This window comes from Drosophila persimilis, unplaced genomic scaffold (assembly GCF_003286085.1).
Source record: "Drosophila persimilis strain 14011-0111.01,24,50 unplaced genomic scaffold, DperRS2 tig00000000-arrow-pilon, whole genome shotgun sequence".
Lineage (NCBI taxonomy): Eukaryota > Metazoa > Arthropoda > Insecta > Diptera > Drosophilidae > Drosophila > Drosophila persimilis.
Window position 1 is genome coordinate 20,398,795 of NW_020825288.1, and position 18,311 is coordinate 20,417,105.

At 48.1% G+C, this 18,311-nt stretch overlaps 4 protein-coding genes across 4 annotated transcripts; 1 reads left to right on the forward strand and 3 right to left on the reverse strand.

Moving 5' to 3' along the window:
- Nucleotides 1–287: 287 nt before the first annotated feature.
- On the reverse strand, nucleotides 288–939 carry LOC6591728 (enhancer of split malpha protein). The gene has a single exon (XM_002016869.2). It carries the CDS (start codon nucleotides 929–931, stop codon nucleotides 500–502), a length of 432 nt encoding a protein of 143 aa, XP_002016905.1. The 5' UTR covers nucleotides 932–939; the 3' UTR covers nucleotides 288–499.
- Nucleotides 940–6,260: 5,321 nt separating this feature from the next.
- On the forward strand, nucleotides 6,261–7,335 carry LOC6591729 (enhancer of split mbeta protein). The gene has a single exon (XM_002016870.2). The coding sequence runs from the start codon at nucleotides 6,470–6,472 to the stop codon at nucleotides 7,070–7,072; it is 603 nt and encodes a 200-aa protein (XP_002016906.1). The 5' UTR covers nucleotides 6,261–6,469; the 3' UTR covers nucleotides 7,073–7,335.
- A 4,742-nt stretch (nucleotides 7,336–12,077) lies between these two features.
- On the reverse strand, nucleotides 12,078–12,745 carry LOC6591890 (enhancer of split mgamma protein). Its single transcript, XM_002016872.2, has one exon. The coding sequence runs from the start codon at nucleotides 12,743–12,745 to the stop codon at nucleotides 12,101–12,103; it is 645 nt and encodes a 214-aa protein (XP_002016908.1). The 3' UTR covers nucleotides 12,078–12,100.
- A 2,083-nt stretch (nucleotides 12,746–14,828) lies between these two features.
- Nucleotides 14,829–15,461, reverse strand: LOC6591892 (enhancer of split mdelta protein). The gene has a single exon (XM_002016874.2). The coding sequence runs from the start codon at nucleotides 15,459–15,461 to the stop codon at nucleotides 14,895–14,897; it is 567 nt and encodes a 188-aa protein (XP_002016910.1). The 3' UTR covers nucleotides 14,829–14,894.
- Between the last annotated feature and the right edge of the window lie 2,850 nt (nucleotides 15,462–18,311).

The window sequence follows — 18,311 nt, forward strand, 5'->3', positions numbered from 1 at the left end:
TAGCAAGCATAATATGAATTGTTTTCTCTGCATTTATCACACCATATCATATTCTAGAAGAGACTCGAAACATCAGAAAACTGTACATGTAGTAGTTCTTATCAGATACTCGACTTTGAGCACAATCTTGAAGCATGACAACAAACTACTCATTCAAATGGAATTCGAATCAAAACAGAGAAATCTTTGAATGAGAAGAAGATCCAAACAAAGATATTTTCTTCAGCTGAAACCCAATATCCCGAACCCAATTATAAGATAATTCAATTTGAGTTTGATTTGTTCTTGTTTTGTATTTTGTAAGATTATTTTTAAAGCTCTTGTTTTTCTATCACAATATCTTAAGATCTAATGGAAGCGCTGGATCGCCGAGTTGAGATTGTTTTCCCGCTGAGTTCGATGCGTGGAGGAGTTAAAGCCGCTGCTGCTGCTATCACAATGTTGTAGTCGTTTTAAAGCTGACGATTGATCGGATCAGTCATGATCAGGATGGTGATGCTTAGGCCTGGGCCCAACGATCCTGGAACTGCATGGAGTAGCAGAAGGCGGGCTCAACGCTGGCCACGGGCTGCAGGTTGGTGGTCCAGAAGAAGGTACCGGCCTGGGTGCGGGCGAAGCGGACGGGAACATAAATGTCCTCCTCCTGATCCTCCTCGATCATCTCGATCTCTTGGGAGTGGGCCATTTGAGCGAGTTTTTCGTTGGCGGCGTTCTCATCGATCTCGGCATAGTAGGCCTCCTCGACTTGGGCGTTGCGCAGATTGTCATTCGACTCGAGGGACTCCAGCGAGTGGCGGTGGGGGTGCTGCTGCTGCTGCTGCTTCTGCTGTTTCTTGAAGAGCGTCTTCAGGACCTGCTTGATGCTGTAGCTGGTCTTCATCTTGTTGTTGCTGTTGTTGGCAGCGGGAACGACAACGACTTGTTGGCACATTTTTGGAAATTTGGTTGTTGGATGCGTGTGTGTTGCTTGAAACGCTGACGATGTCAGAATGATTTCCCAACCGGCAGTGGCACGGCTTTTATAGCCGGCTCGGTGCTCGGCGCTCGAAATGCATTTCCTGTGCGCTCACAGCGAGATACCAACTCGAAGGGAAACAGACAGAGACAGGGAGAACGGACCCCTCCGACAGACACGCGTGTACGTGGTACGCACCAGAAACAACGACAACAACCACGGCCAGCCCGAGGAACGCAAACAGAGCAACGGAGGGACCCGACCCCGACCCGACCCGGTTCAAGCGTGTCGTACCTCACCCTCATTGAAGCGACGACCACAACAGATAATCGGGAGGAGACAGAGAGAGAGAGAGAGAGAGAGAGAGGGATCGAGAACCTGAAATACGACGCTCGCTGAGAGTATAAAGGAGCAGGAGCAGGAGCAGGAGCATGAATCGGAGTTGGAGAAGGTTCAGGAGCAGGTAGACGGGGACAAGCCTGCAGCTCTGTGGAGGAAGTCTTTCGAGAGAGAAAGGGAGAGACTGCATTAAAGGAAACAAACCCCTACAAAAAACTGCAACTGTCCGACGAAGACGACTCCGAGTGTGGGAAACAATTTTTCGTTGGCCTCAAATTTTGTAGGAAATGTATTCAAGTGCCTCAAGAAATCCCAAAAGTAAGCAGAGCACAAACCCACACACATAAAGACGGGGGCACACACGGACAAAGGGCAGGTGTTCCTTCGTAAAATTTCTCACGACCGAAGGAAGCCCAGGATCAACAACGGGGATCGCATGGAAAAAGGAGTTGCAAATTGTATTCCTAATGGGCAATCAACATAAAGGCTGAGTAGGGGACGGACCCCGACCCTCTGTTCGTGCTCGAGTTCGAGAACGGGACCCCAAGACCATTCCCACGCATTCCCACACATTTCGTCCTGGTTCTGGTAACCGAACCATCACCATCGAATGAAAAGAAAGGAAAAACGGGGTTGAAGTCTTCTATTTGTATAGGCATCTCGAATCACTTGTTTTCGTGTTTTGATTTCCAGCTTTCCCACAGGGCTCTATGAATCCTCCACCACCATCCTACCACCACCAACCATCCGCAGCAATAAAATACGGACTTGCCACTTGTCTTCGATTTCACTTCGAATGCTCCCTCCCTTGGGGTGCAAGAGGGGAGAGGGCTCGCAGTGGAATTGGAAGGGGCACACAAAATCGTATAGATATTTTAATTAATTTCTTTTCTTGCGGTCCGAGTGTGCTGAAAGTGTGGAACGTTGATAGGGAGGGTTTTTAGGGGATTATCGATAAGGCGGCACAGAGAAAAGTGTGTGCGGAGCGAGCTGGGGGAGATCTTCAAGCCGAGAGACCATGAAACATACTTTGAGATACATTTTAATGACTCGGCAATTGGGTAGGGGAGTTTGTTGGACCTTCTTTATAGGAGGGATCTTCTTCATAGAGGGACGACTCGTTTTTTATGGTCTTTTACTTATCTGTGAGGCTAATGGATGGAACAGATTGGACCCCCGTCAAGAGAAGCGAAGCTGGCAATGTTTATGTGAAATCAGAATCTAAAGTGCGCAAGGGAAAGGGAGGATAGCACTGCTCCCCTTATCAGGACGGGGCCTCCTGTCAAGGGGGCATTGACAGTTTACACTTCGAGGGGGTATGATGATGATGCATCTCCGTTCTGCTGAGATGCTGATGGTGATGCTGGTGGTGGTAATATGATATATGCACTCGAAAATCTTCAGAAAAAATAAAATAAAAGCCTCAAGCCCCAGCAGTCAAGCCCAGTGCCAGTTCCAGTTCCAGTTCCAGCTCTCCAGTCTCCATCTCCATCTCCTACTCCGCTTCAGTCTGTGGCAAGATAATGGGCAACGTGCCAAGTGCCTCGACCGTGTATACACAACAAACAGTGCATAAAAGCAGGCGGAGGCTCCTCAGAGCCATTCACAAGCCGTGGGGGGGGCCATGGGAGTGGGAGAGGACTACAACTGGGGACTGGGACTGGGACTGCAGTAGGAGGTGTGCCGGGTCTTTCATGTGATCTCCGAACAGAGAGCGGAGTATGTGTCGGCATCCCAGCAGCAGCGGCAGCAGCTTTGGCGGATGGCAAACTGGTTTCTCGGTTTTTGGATCTTTACATACACCACACCACGAGATGCCAATGCCAACATGGATACACACTCATACCATCACTGGCATACCCTCTCCACATACTTAACGCTCGGGTATGACGAACAAATGTGTAAAGCATTAAAAAAGAGATCTAAAAAAATACAAAAAAAAGAGTGGAAAAAAAAACAAAAGCGTCGACCGCATCCTAAACAGCGACCAGCAGCAGCAGCAGCAGCGGCAGCGGCGGCGGCAACGAGCCAGAGTCAGAGACAGAGACCCGAGCCCCAGTCCGCAGTCCCAGCCCAAGCCCCAACCAATCTTTTCAAGTTGATCCCCATCAAGATATTATTTGACAGCAATGAAACGACTGGCACGAGTTTGTTTCCCACGGTCCGGAGCTGTCTCGGTGTGTATCTGTGTGTGCCTCATGCTGGTGTGTGTGGGCTTGCGGGGGGGATCGCTGGCGGCTGGCTGTGGCTGTGGCTGGGGCTGGGACTGGGGCTGGTTGCTTTTCGCGGCGCAATAAAGTTGAAAGCGCACTGTTGGATATAAATTAATTCAACAACACGCTACAGTTGTGTGTGGTTGTTGCTGTATCTCTGGGTCTCTGAGCTTTGCACGCTCTCGTGCTGCTGCTGCCGCTGCTGCTGCTGCTCCACCGATTCCTTCCCTCTCCACATCTGTGTGGCGGTGGCGGCGGCGGCGATCGGGGGCCCCAAATGTTGGTCGCTGCCGGCTCAGCGGGGGCACTGAAATTCGCGCGTGCGTATGCCATCGATAAAAAAAATTGTTGAACAGAAAAGCAACAAAAAAAGGAATACATAAAATGAGAAATAATAAAGCGAGAGAAATGAGGTCTTCGCTGGGTACTCTGCTCTTTCTGTGTGCCTGTGCCTGTGCGTGTGTGTGTGGATGATTGGGTGTATAAATTCCAGTTGGTCTTGAACGACTTCAGGATATGCGCTACACATTCGCTTTGCACAATCTTGCGAAATCTGACGATGATGAGGCATGAGTCATGGGGCATGGTCTTGAGGAACCTGTCTCTCTATAAGATACGTACATTTCTTCAGAAAAAATTAAGGGTATGTTTCTGCCAATTAGGGGACGTATGATACAGCAAATTAAAATCTATTGTAACTTATAAATTAGTCCATTAAGGGCACGTGCTGGTCCGACAACTTTCGTAATTGTTCCAATTGGTATTAATGATGGAAAGATTTAGCAGTGATTGAAAACAAGTTCAGCTATGGAGAACTTAATTATGTGCTATATAGATTGCAAGTATTTTACACTTATTTTATCATTACTTATCTCTGAACAAATTATTGTTGTAAATCATTACAAAAGGGGACCAATTATCGGGATCGCTACCCTTGTAGAACAATCCATTACGATTCCCATTACCAACCCTCAAAAACACAAGGCCGTCAACCTCCCAACCCCTCCCTGCTACTACTATAGCCAACACTTTCCAACACTGTCAGCAGATAATGTCCAATTAGCCATTTCCGGAGCATTCAGCTTTTTGACATCGGCCGTTTAACGGTCCCGTAGCGGCTGACAAAACGATTCGGTTAGATAAGTTGTTAACTGATTGTGCTGGCCCGCTTACAGGTACGACTATTGTTGTTAGCTGTAGCTCATTGGGAATGCGTCGAGAGGCAATCTTAATTTGTCTCATATGTTGCCTTTTTTTGTGTGTTTTTGCTGTATTTGCTTTAGTCCGTATCCCCAGTTGTTGCTGTTTTTTATTATTTGTGTGTCGATGAGCCGAGCTCGTGTCATCTTGAATGGGATCCACGGCAACGTATCTTCGTCATCGTGGCCACTTCTAATTAAGTATTGTGAAATCTGAGCTCAGCTTAGATGCTCTTAGATGTGTCAGAGATGCTGAGAGATAGCCGGCTGATGAGTGTCGGTATCTGCGCTCTTCCGTATATGTATACTGTGGATGAATCATAGTACCTGTCCTGAAGCTAGCGCTATAAATAGGTATTCCGTGTGCTAAATATATATCGCACACATCATATAGCGCATTCGTGACGTGCCAAATGCCTGAAACACCCCACGAGCCATAACATTTATAGCGTGTGCTAACAACAACCACGGGGCCACATACAACAAAAACAACAACCATACCATCGATCGATTGTAACTGACTTTCGCGCACACGTCGATGCCGATGCCGATGCCGAACCGATCGTTCCCAGTCAGAGCACAGGGCATAGAGTCGGGTCCCAGAGTCAAGATGGTAATTGTCTACAAATAGAAGCGAGCGACGACCCAAGAGGCTCAAGAGCAGAGGCCCAGACCGAAGCCGAACCCAAACCCATACCCATACCCGTAGCCAAAGCCAAACCGACAATCAAGAATAATCATGTAAACGAAAAGCGTAATGCTCGTCCCACGAAACCCACGACTACCACGATCCAATCAATGATCCATAAAGCGTTAAAAAAAATAACACACAACCACCGACCACCGAGCACCGACCACCGACCGAAGAGACCAAGAGAGACCACAACAAAAATGCGCTCTGCCCCGATGACGATTCCACAATTATCAGCGTGCCATAAGCTACTGCAAAAGGGTGAAGTGAAGGCACATGGCAAGAGAGACAGAGACCAAGACCAGAGACCAGCGAGACCAGAGACCGGGCCGGACCGACCATACAAATGAATTGAAATGCAAACATCTTGTTATGGATGGAAGGCATGTGCTCGCTTGGCTGCCGAGTCGCGTCGCGTCGCGTCGCGTCGCGTCGCATCGGATCGGATCGACTTGGAAGCGGGCTCTGCGCGAGGCAGCTCTTAAGGCGGGCCGTCAGTAAGGACGGACGGCCAGACACCCGGACAGACAGAGGGATCGTACAAGACCCCAAGCATGCACAATCAGAAGAAGTCAGGCCAGCCGTCGTCATCGTCGTCGTGGAAATCGGCTGCGAAACAGTTTCCCACGGTATAACAATCACACACACACACACACCACTTACAAAGATAAAGAGACTGCGGGGTGCGAGAGAGAGACAGAGAAGGCAAGAGCAAGAGGAGGGCGCAGCCGCAGCTCAAGTCATTTTATTGCCCTCACACACACACAGGGAAAAGCAACAAAAACAAAAAAAAACAGAAGCCACCACCACCACCGCACCGCTGGCACCACTCCGGCAACAGCAGCAGGCCGCGCACGAGGCAAAACGAGTATCTCGCTCGCACTCACATCCCGGTCTGGCCACAGCAGAGCCTATATAAAGCCGAGCCCTCGCTGCCAGCTGAATCATTCAAAGCTCCGACTCCGCTGCGTGCACACAGATCGCCCAAACCGAGTCGACAGACACTCCAAGTGGAACGCTATTTTCTGTGGATTACGCGAGTTTCATTCATTCAACAAAGACAGTGATCACCATGGTGCTGGAGATGGAAATGTCGAAGACCTATCAGTACCGCAAGGTGATGAAGCCCATGCTGGAGAGGAAGCGTCGGGCACGCATCAACAAGTGCCTGGACGAGCTGAAAGACATTATGGTGGAGTGCCTCACCCAGGAGGGGGAGCACATCACACGCCTGGAGAAGGCCGACATCCTCGAGCTGACCGTCGAGCACATGAAGAAGCTGCGGGCCCAGAAGCAGCTGCGCCTGAGCAGCAGTGTGTCGCCCAGTGCCTCCTCCGCGGACTCCAAGCTGAGCATCGCAGAGAGCTTCCGCGCCGGCTACGTACATGCCGCCAACGAGGTTTCCAAGACTTTGGCTGCCGTTCCCGGCGTTACCGTCGATCTCGGCACACAGCTGATGAGTCATCTGGGCCATCGTCTCAACTATCTGCAAGTGGTGGTGCCTACTCTGCCAATTGGCATGGGTGTGCCGCTCCAGACCCCAGTCTCGGGTGTGGATGACGCCGCCCTGGTCACGCCGCCTCCGTCGGAATGCGGCAGCCTGGAGAGCGGCACCTGCAGCCCGGCTCCCAGCGAGGCCAGCTCCACCTCTGGTCCCATGTGGCGTCCTTGGTGAGCGGTGAAGAAGCATTCTGGATTCGCCTTCAAGAGGAAGGCCTTCTCAACTCAACCCAACAGAGCGCCAGCTGAACCGAGAGGTCATTGGTAGTACTGCGCTGGAATGGAACCGCGCAGCCAATATGTTCCCACCGCGGCTGCTCAGACGCCGCTCTCCGAGAGAGCCCTGCATCCGGGCTATGGATAGCGGGCGTCGCCCTATTATTGAGAGAATTTAATTGAAATTGAAATCGAAATAAAAATCAAAATTGCTCCCAAAAATAATGTCTTCTTCCTTTTATTGCATCGAAAGTGATTCAGTTTCACAATCTTCTCAGTCATCGGCGAAGCCTTTCCGGAGGCGTTCGACCGCAAACCAACCGAAAAAAATAAACCAGAAACCAAATACTTTGAGATAAACTCCATGGCAGGCCGATTCACAGACCAGACCGCAGCCGGAAGTCGCTAAATATTTTCCCACACTCGGCCTCAGTGTCCGTCCTCCATCAGACTCGTCGTCTGCGTTTGCCTTTGCCTTTCAGTCTGGCTCTGGCTCTGGCTCTGGGTCTCCAGCTCTCGTTGGTTGGCCTCATTATGGCCCGATCCGCTCCACTCAGCTGCGGGCTGGAACTTGGCGAAGACGGGTGGAGGGCGACCGGCGATTTGCGCCGGCGCTGTCTCTGTCGCAATTAAATAATAAAAATAAAGCAAAAAGTCAGTTCTAGGAAACGTCATTTATTATGAGGCTCAGGCTCGTACTCGTATTCGAGTGTGAGAACCGCGGCTCGCCTGTCAATGCCTCCGCACTGTGGCCTGCCATTGTGGTTTGACTATGGCTTTGACAGCTTTAACTGCGCTTGACCGCTTGGCACATGCGCCGGGGCCGGTCGAACTCGCGGACAGATGGACAGATGACGGGACGGACAGTCAGTCCGGTCAGACATTGCAAATTAAGCTCGCGACCGCGACCGTCTCGGCACTTAAAATTTCACTGTGTGTGGGTCTACCTCGTGCGAGTATGTGTGCGCCTGAGTGAGGTTCGATTACGGAACTTCAGTCTCAACGCTTTTGTCTGGCGGACAACTATGATGATGACTACTTACTAGACCGACCCGGCTCAAGCCGTGGACGGGACCGACCGTTCAAGCTGTCGCTGATTGCTGTTAATCTTCAGAAAATGTGATTAGTCACGTAACTTTTGGCATGGAAACCAAGTCATCGAGACATAGATTGGGGGTTTTGGCAGCTCTTCTTCATTTTGTTGGGCCCAAAACAGTTATTTATGAGCTTCAACGGTAGTCGGCCGAAATGTGTGATCTACTTTGTGATGGAAGATAGTTTGAAGATACATTGCTTTGAGATAGAGCAAGGGTTGATTGCAGATACATCTAAACCTTGGATACGGCCATTAGGGTTGTTCAAAGGAGTTTCCTATTGATCATTATATTATGATCTTCTTTGCACAGTGATTTATCACTGCTGACACCAGTCACACCGTCTAGGCCTATTCGTTCAGTCTGAAGACCAATTAAAATATGAGTTCGAAAATATGAAATCTTTGAAAGAGATCTACCTAGAGCTGACATCGTAAGTAAGATTAATAGTTATGTACATAATCATATACAGATTTTGATAGATATTGGCAAATTAATTCCAAAGTATATCATCCCTAAGAGGGATTTATTTTCATTAATACTCTGCGATCCTCAATAAATTAACAAAAGTCAAAGATCTCGCTTCCGAGCTCCGAGCCGGGCCAAAATCTGTAACAGGAAAGTACAGTACGGCGCACACATCATACATCACGTGACCTCTGTGTGGTAGTGGGCCCCCCAAGGCCCCCGCCCCAATTCACTGCGGGTCCGGCCACCTACTTCAGTCATAATACACACGCCGCAAAAGTTAATGCAGCCATATTAAAGTAAGCGCAAGACCACCACTTAATGCAGGAGAGGAGCAGCATCGGCGGAAACCGGCCTGGGAATGGTCTGAGGATGCTCGTGCCTCAAAACCCAGCCTCCAGATCCAACTCAACAGCATCCCAACATCTCAAAACACACACAAACACACGGACAGATAGAAAGAGAGAGAGAGAGAGAGAGAGAGAGAGGGAGGGAGGGAGGGACACACTATCAAAAGCTGTGGGCAGCTTGTCCAGTGGCAGCCAGAGCGTGTGCCAATGTAGTGTAACAACATCCCATATTAAAGATATTACAGAGTCAATAGCACACCATATAAGTGTGGTTGGGTGCCTCTCCAACTCCCATTCCCATTCCTACTCTCAACTCCGAGAGTCCATCTCCATCTCTATAACCATCTACGTTCCCATCTCACTCGCTCTCGCTTTTTGGTCATAAACCAACTAAATTGAGTTCGTTCAACAAAACAGCGACGCATGCGCCGCACCGCGGGCCAACCGACCGGCCGGCCGGCCGGCCGGGCCACCTCCTAACCCAACCGATCCCAGCCCGAAGTAAACCCCTTTTGTCCACATCACACGGCGCGCTCTTAACGATCGTGTGTCCACAGTCATTACAATGTTGGCCAATGCACAACCATTCGACTGAGACTGAGACTGGGACTGCGACTGAGACTGAGACTGCGACGACGTCGCCGCACACTTACCGCACGCTGCTTTTCTCTTTCATGTCGATCGCTGGCTAGGCTCGGGCCTCGTCTCCGGCTCAGGCGCAGGCGCAGTCGCAGTCGCAGGCGCAGTTTGGTCTCCAGCCACTCTTCTACTTGGTCGGTCGGTCGTGATCTTGCCCGTAAGTGGTCTTGTATCTTGAATTCGTAAAAATACTCGTACACACAGACGTACGTCCACACAGAGCGGATCTCCCTCTCTGTCTTTTGGCTTGCAGCAGACACACATACACATAAAAAAGGGCAGGTGTGTCGATCGTGTGAGAACCACGTTCCAAACCATTTTCTCACGATCTTCGCTTCTGATATTTCTTTTTTGTTTTGTTTTTGTACTTGGCTCCGGTTCCCTGCCCCTACTCCTGTCCCTGACTGACTGACTGGGCCCTTCAATCCATTTGCGTGTGTGCGAGAGGAGACCCTTCCCCACCTCCGACACCGTCTTGGTTGTCGTCCTCTGCCTGGCTGGAGTGATTCGTATGCAGTTTGTGTATTGTAGTTTTTAATGACTTGGGCTTGCGTTCGAGCGCTCGATCGAGCTGGATCGGGGTTCGGTTACGTTACGTCGCCGCCATTCGTTCATCATTCATCGGGTTTACCTATAAGATTAAGTATCTTTTGTGTTGCCTGCCTCTGCATGCATTTCCTTTTGGCATTTTGGGTGCGATTCCTATATATCCATATATCCATATAGCCATATTTTTATTTTCTTATTGTCCATTGTCGTACGTAAATACGAGTATGTGGGTCTCGTGTATGCATGGCTGGTGTTGTTCCGCTTATTGTCTTGCCAACTGTGTGATGGCTCTGATCGGATCATCTAGGGATGGACACGGTTTAAAAATGAGTTAACATTTCGCTTGGATCTTAAGGGAGATTTCAAGGGGAAAGTTCAAGTAGTTTGGAACTGTTACAGAGATGATCCTATGGAGATGATCTACATTGAGTTTCACTCAATTAACAGATCGTTTATCTGATTAAAAGTTCCTTTTTATTGATTACAGTTTACATAGCGGTAAAGATATAAAATGAAAGGATTAAGGTTCATATAAGTTATTCCAACAAATCGACAGATAGTTATCGTTGGATAAATCTCTCTAAGGTTTAGGTTTCTGTTAATTTATTACATCCTTTGGATGCCTAGATCCCATACAAAATTTAATCACATTCACGGATTTTAAATCTATAAATTTAGTTTCGTTTAATTCAGGCCATCCCTGGACCTACGGCATCCCTGATATTTATCTGGTTGACTATTCCTCTCGTCATGGCCTTGCCTGCCAGCCAGAAATCGATGGTTAAGACAGAGGCGTCTGGGGACCGGCTACTGGTCTTGGCACACACAGATAACCAAATGATGCTGGGTCAGGCCGAATCAAAAACGAAAAAAAAAAACCCAAACTCGATCCCAAGCCCAACACTAAAAAGTGATATCCTGTCCCGGGCTCCATCCCAAAGTTGCCCTAGGGCAAGACACTCATTTACCTGATCCCAAAGCAATTATGTAGCCGAAGCCGTAGCTCGCCTTGACCATTGTGCGGGGCGATTTTCTAGTCGAATGGCCACATCGAATAAAGGAGAAACGAAATCAGGATGGATATGGGATGAATGATGACTCGGTCCCTTTTCGGGTCTCCCCCCATCTCCTTCTTCTCTGATACTTCTTTTCGGGCTGTTCCTCTTCTCTGGGCTAAGTCTGAGCGACATTGTCGTAACTCGATTAGACACGCTGAGATAAGTCTCTAATTTTTTGTGTTACCTCCGCTTATTGTAGGCACACGTGTTCAAGGGGCAACGCAACTGTGGCTGTCAGTAGTAGTCTCGACTTTGTGTTCTTTCTCCTTTTTCTCTTTCTCTGCCTCTGCCTCTTCTTCTGCTTAATTTTCTTGTTTTGGCCTTGGCATTGTTTTCGCTTTCTTTTGTCTCCGATCTTATGTGTGTCCATCTATGGGGAGATGAGCCAGGCAGCATTCACGGCGATTCGGTGTGGAAAACTAGAAATTCTCCAGGCGATTCGGCGATTGCTAGGTCTATGAGTATTTCCGCTGCAAAACCGCAGGCAGAGCAAATTATCGGGAATTGGTTATAGATGGGTGTGCCTGACCAATTGGATAGTGGGTCCATCGACCATGCTTATTTGCATTCACCGAAAAATGAATCACTGAAATGTCGGGTAAATAGTAGAAGGAAAAAGTCGTGATCTTTCAATTTTAGCTATGTAATTTATTATTATTTGTTAATAGTATTTATCACGTGAACTGTGCGTCCCATCTAAAGCTTTGTGTGCGTTCTTAAAAGTAAGTGGTGGAGAGTCAATGGAGTTGGTCCATTGACTCGGAAGACTTTTACTTTCTAAATCGTTCTTTTCTTTCTCTCTCTCTTTCAGTGTTCCTGGAGGTGCTCTCTACCAGGGCCGCCAGACATTCTCCTCATCCTCGCTGTCGACCTCCAGTTCCATTTTTGTGACATCAATGGAGGAGCAGGTGGTGAGTAGGGAGGCACTGCCCAGACGCTCGCTGCTGGCGAGACTGGAGTTGGGGCTGCCGGCAAAGCTGGAGACGGGCGAGATGGGCACGGAGTAGGCGTCCCGGCTGGCTATGTGCACGGAGAGTGGAGCGGTGATGGGGAGAGCCTCCTTGACGGCGGGCTGCAGCTGATTGAGGCGCTGTCCCAGATGTGTCATCAGTTGGGTGCCCAGGCTGACATTCATGCCGGGCAGATGGGACAGGGAGCGGGAGACCTCGTTGACGGCATGGATGTAGCCGGAGCGGAATCCCTCGGCCGGACTGAGGCTCTCGTCGCCGGAGGCGCGCTTGTGCTGGCGCTTCTCCTTCATCTTCTGGAGGTGGGTGACTGTTAGCTCGAGAATGTCGGCTTTTTCCAGGCGAGTGACGTGCTCGCCCTCCGACTCCAGCGTGGCCACCATCAGATCCTTCAGCTCATCCAGGCACTTGTTGATGCGTGCCCGACGCTTCCTCTCCAGCATAGGCTTCATCACCTTGCGGTACTGATAGGTCTTGGACATTTCCGATATTTGTGACGACGACATTTTTGGATATGTTCCTTCGTTGTAATGTTTGTTCTTTTGAGCTGTGGCTGCTCCGACGGCTGAAGACGTTGTGTGCTGTCTGCCGGCCCTGGCCCTGGCTTTTATAGCTGGCCAGAAACAACCCCCATGATCCAGGGATCTCGTGTGTGCTGGCTGGGCCCCTGTGCTGGCATTTCGTGTCGGGCAGAGCGGGACGGAGCGAAGCGTGTGCTGGCATGAGGGTTGGTCGCCCTTCCGCTTCTTGAGGCTGCTTCTTATTGTTTGTCCGCTTTCTTATTGTTGCCTTGTCCCCGTCACCGTCCCCGTCACCGTCCCCGATTCGGGGTCTGGCCTGGGCTTGGCCAGGGCACCCTTATCAACGGTTAAGGGAGCAGGATCGCTGCAAGGATCGTTTCGCATTGTGTGTGCTTGGAACCGTGGGAAACACTTTCCTCCTCGGTTTCTCACACCAATATGCTCGCTCGCTCGATTCGCTCACCTGCCCCGAAAGAGCAACGGAGCATGAGCATATTCGTAGTCAGGGGCTTGGCCCTGGATGGATATGGGCATGGTTTCATACTCGTACTCGTACTCGGACTCGGACTCGAGCATGGGAATTTGCGAGCAGGAACAGCTGCCGTTTCTAGATTTGTGTGTTATGATTTGACTATACCCATACACAAATGCCGGCGAGCAGAAGGATAATGAACTGCTTGCTTTATGCCATCTCATTTAGGTCTCGTCTCGGAGTTCCCACGGCTCCGATAGGGATACAGGGATGGGGGGATGGGGCGTTGCGATTCGTCGACAACTTCCTGTTTACTGTTGGCATTCCACCTTGGATCGTATTCGTGCCGAGGCAGAGGCAGAGGCCGAGGCATCCTGCACTTGTTGGTCGGCTGCTATGATCCCGATCCGATCCTGTGGGAACATTGCTCGTGTGCGTCGAGTGTGCTTAATGTGTGTTCGTTCGACTTTCCCGTTCCATTCGGCCGCCCGATCCTTGATCTCTGCTGAGGCGCTGCCTCTGCTCTGTAAAAGGGGCCAAGCGATGCTGCTCCTGGAGCGCTGCTCGCGTGTGGCTCGCGGTGGACACACTTTCGGCTGTAAGTTGTACGCGTTCCAGGACTTTTGTAATCGATTGTCATGCCATACACTGCACTGCGGTGGGGATTGTAATTGGGTTGAGTCACTGGGAGCTTTAAATGCGAATGGGTTGAAGGGGTTTTTTGTGAGAGGGTTCGACGAGGAACCATTTAATGAGGGGTGATTATTGCAGTCTCTTGGGTGATCCTAACTTGATCGCAAATCGAAGTACCAAAAGGGTACAATATCGTACATCTGGTTAAAATAATTATCACTGAATGGAATGCCAAGATTGTAACCACTGTAACTGGAACTGTTATAAGTTTTATGCCAAATCGAGCTGAAGATAATCGTAAGCTATGTATGTCATAATCCAATACCTATTCAAAGACAGTGGGGTTATAGTCCTTGTCCCTGTCTCTTGAGATTCTAGAACCTTTTGATTAATATAAATGCAAAAATGCCAACTTTCAATCAAAGTAAACAATTCAGATACTTTTTGAAACTCTGCAACCCCTTCTCAAAGTGGCCTTAGTGGCATTGAATGCAACTGCAACATGAGGCAACAAGTAAAACATTTCCTTCGTTAGTTGCCTATTGGAATCCTTTGAATATTATAAATTTCTCAATCAAATCGAATAAAATTCAAATGGTTTGTTTTATTTCAAATATTTATTTAAATTTGTATTATTACAAATGGTGTAAAGCATATGGTAGTTGTTAAGTATACGAAAAAAATGTATTTCCTTAATAAAACTAAGTGGAAGATCAATGGGGAAGCTCTTGTTTAGGTTAATAAAATAAGTTATAAATATTTATAAATGTGTTTCTATACATCTATGGGAGATCAAATACAAAATACGAACTTAAGAACTATCACAGGAACATCACATCATATCATATCATATCATATCATATGGTAATAGCTATTGTAAGTACAATTCTGAGGCAAATGTTTACACTAAACCTTGGAAAACTTGGATCGTTTCTAAATACGAGTATCTTTTATGGCCTACGAACTAAATCCAGAGTAGTAAAGCTCTCAATGTTGAGTGGTTGAGTTGAGGGGTTGCTAGGTGTTGGTTCACCAGGGTCGCCAGACATCCTCGCCATTGGGGTTGTCGTTGTCCTCTGGAGGGGATGTAGGGCGCTCTTCATGGTGGTGCTCCTCCGACTTGCGGTCGGAGAGATTGACGGGCTCCTCGCTTAGGTCGGGAGTGTCCAGTTCCTCCTTCATGTCCTTCAACTGGTGTCCCAGCTGCTTCATCAGGTGTGTGCCGAACTTGAGATCCAAGCCAGGAACGGTGGAGAAAATGTGCGAGACCTCGTAGGCGGCCTGGGTATAGCCCGCCCGGAATTTGTCAAAATTCACCTGGGAGGAGGCAGAGGAGGATGTGGACGATGGCGACGATGGACTGGCTAGGCGCTGCTGCTGCTGGGTCTTTAGATAATTGACGGTCAGCTCCAGTATGTCGGCCTTCTCCAGCTTGCTGACCTGATCGCCCTGCGCGTCCATCGTATCCACAATGAGGTCTTTGAGCTCGTCCAAGTACAGGTTCATGCGGGCCCGTCTCTTGCGCTCCAGCAGTGGCTTGGTCACCTTGCGGTAGTGCTGCGTCTTGGTCATAAATCTCTGACCCTGCACTGCCATTGTGATTGCTTTTGTTGGGGCCTTAAGTTTGTTTGTAGCTGAAGCGGGCAATGCAAATGATCCACGTTGAACTGCGATGGCGATGGCGATGATGATGATGTTGATGCTTCTGCTCTTCTGCTTTTCTGTTGCTGCTCTGCACTGCACGGTAGTCACTTGAGAAATGATCTTGCCGCAAGGTAAGCTGATCCTTTTTGTAGCTGCAACATCGTCGTCGGTGCCATACACTTGCAAAATCCTCCCCTAACTGCTACCACGCACAATCGACGATCACAACGAAGCATCAATCGGGTCAGAGACGGAGACGGCACTGGCATCGGCATCGGCGTCGGCGTCGTCTGTGTGGCACTGGGCTCTCTGCTTGTGGCAAGATTCATTCGCTGCTGCACGTGTGCAACATTTAAAAAAAAAAAAATGGTATCGAGCGGAAGCCGTTTTGTCTCTCTCTCTACAGTGAGAGAAACCTAAGGATCTTGTTGTTCCTAACTGTACTTCTGAAGAAAAATCTTAACTTTTTACAGAAAATATTCCTATTAAAAGAAAATATTAATAAATATTGTGATCACCTTCATACTCCTATAGGCATATGAATAAATTTAAAAAATATTCCTGACATCCATTTTTCTCATAAATGATCTTAAAACTCAAATAAGGTTTGTCTCGCATAAGGAAAAATCAGGTATACCTTTAGCAAAGGTCATCTATAGGAATTGGAAAACATTCAATATCAAAAATTGCTTGGAGCCCTATAATCATAAGCCCTATAATATATTTTAAGGCATGATATATGTATGTACATATATCTATATAAGGTACTATTTTCTGTATATTTCCTCAACTTTGGCAAAATGTAGCGAATGAATAAAGATAGATATTCTCTTTATAATATTTTTTTTATGAACCCTTTCATAACAATACACGTTCCAAAAATTTCTTCAAGTGTATTGACTAGGGCCCAATAACACGTTCTTCAGCAGGGCGACTACTCGCTCACTCTCATTCGGTGCCGCTCTCCCTCGTGCTGATGCCGTGCGCCGGCGCAACAGCCCCGGGAGGAGAAAGAGCCAGAAGAAAGACGACGACTCCGACAGAGGCCCAGAACCATCAACCACCACCACCAGCAGCGCGCACCACACGCACACACGACATCCCAACTGGGAAGCGACGGCGACATGACCTCGACCTGCCTGCCACGACGATCTCCCTGCTCCTCGCACGCTTGCAAGCGAACCGATCCGAACCCCGACCCGACCCGAGACGACGAGCCGCGCCGTGCCCCATGCGTGCCATCCTCACTTAAGCCATAGAGCAGAGCCAATCTCATCGAGACGCTGCCATTGTGACTGTGTGTGTGTGTGCTCTTCCCTTTTGGCGCACAGTCGCTGAGGCAGAAGCAGCGGCAGAGGCAGAGACACAGACCTCATTTCCTCTTTGGCGCGACATTGCGTTACACTTACGGACACGGAGCAACCACCGCATCAACCACCACCACCACCCATGCCAGCAGCCGGTGTTCTTCCCTGCTCGGTTCGGTTCGGTTCGGTTCGGTTCTGTGTTATGCTATGTTGGGTTGGTGCATCGTGAGAAAGTTTACTCGAGGCATTCCCACAAGTATTGGGATTGTGCCGCGCTCCTGCTCGGGTCGAGTCTCGGTCAGCTGTGACACTTGTTTGGCGCATTTTGCGAGATTGCTTGGGTCTTGGGCCATTGACGAAATCACCTGCTCGGTCGAGTGCCGAGGGTAGGTGAGACAAGACCGAGGGTCGTTGTAGTCGCTGCAATCGCATCCATGAAATCGAGAAGTTAACATACACAGAACGGGAACGGGAACGGAACTTCGGGGACTGCAACAAAGTTGACATTTGAAGGCACTGATTTCATGCATTTCGTTTACAGAGTTCTTCGTGGGGGAGGTTTCTGAGATCATCAGCGAGCAATTGTTTTGATATGGGTCTCTGGGGACGGAATGAGTAAGGCAAGACAGCCCACCATATGCAAAAACAAAGATTTCAATTGCGGAAATTTACATCGAAAGAAGACGATTGAAAAAGGGGGATAATCTTCTGAGGGTGATTCATAATCGGGATGCGGGATTTGCTCTTTATTGATTGTAAAGAATTTCTATCGAAGGAGCATTATCTTAGAAGAGAATCAAAGCATTAATATCCTTTGGACTTGAATGGAAGCTGGAATAACAAATATTTCTTTAAGGGTTTTGTAAAAATTATTATAAGTTTTAAGAGAAGATATTAATCGATTTCATGTTTCTGTCAATTGAAATAGATGGAGGTTGCAAAATGAGGATAATGAGAACATTTCATATTTAATGATCTAAATCTAAATATATCGAGATATATTAATCGTATTACTGATATTCCCTAATATTCATGAAGCATTCGACATGATGCAAGGGCTATTCCAGATATCTTTCAGGTTTCCAGTAACCATCGTAAAGTATTCTTACGCGTAAGAACCCGTAATAATAGACCTATACAAAGGAATCTTTGGGTTAAGAAACATTTAATGAAATTCATTTGAACGATTTATTGAAAGTAAATGAATTTTTGTTCGATATACTTGTACATTGATAGATTTCGAGGTTTTAACATTTCATAAATATCTTTAAGTGGCCGTAATATACAAAGATATATATTCGTTAAATACACATATAGCAACACACACATATACATATACATTTACATATACATATAGATTAATTAATGAAAAGTAACGCGCTAGCTGGTCGCTCGTCTAGTTTGATTTTTAAAATATTCGCTTTGAACGCGCTTGGTTAATACGATGTCATAGTTATAAAATACAATAAGATACAAATTCAAATATGAAAATCAA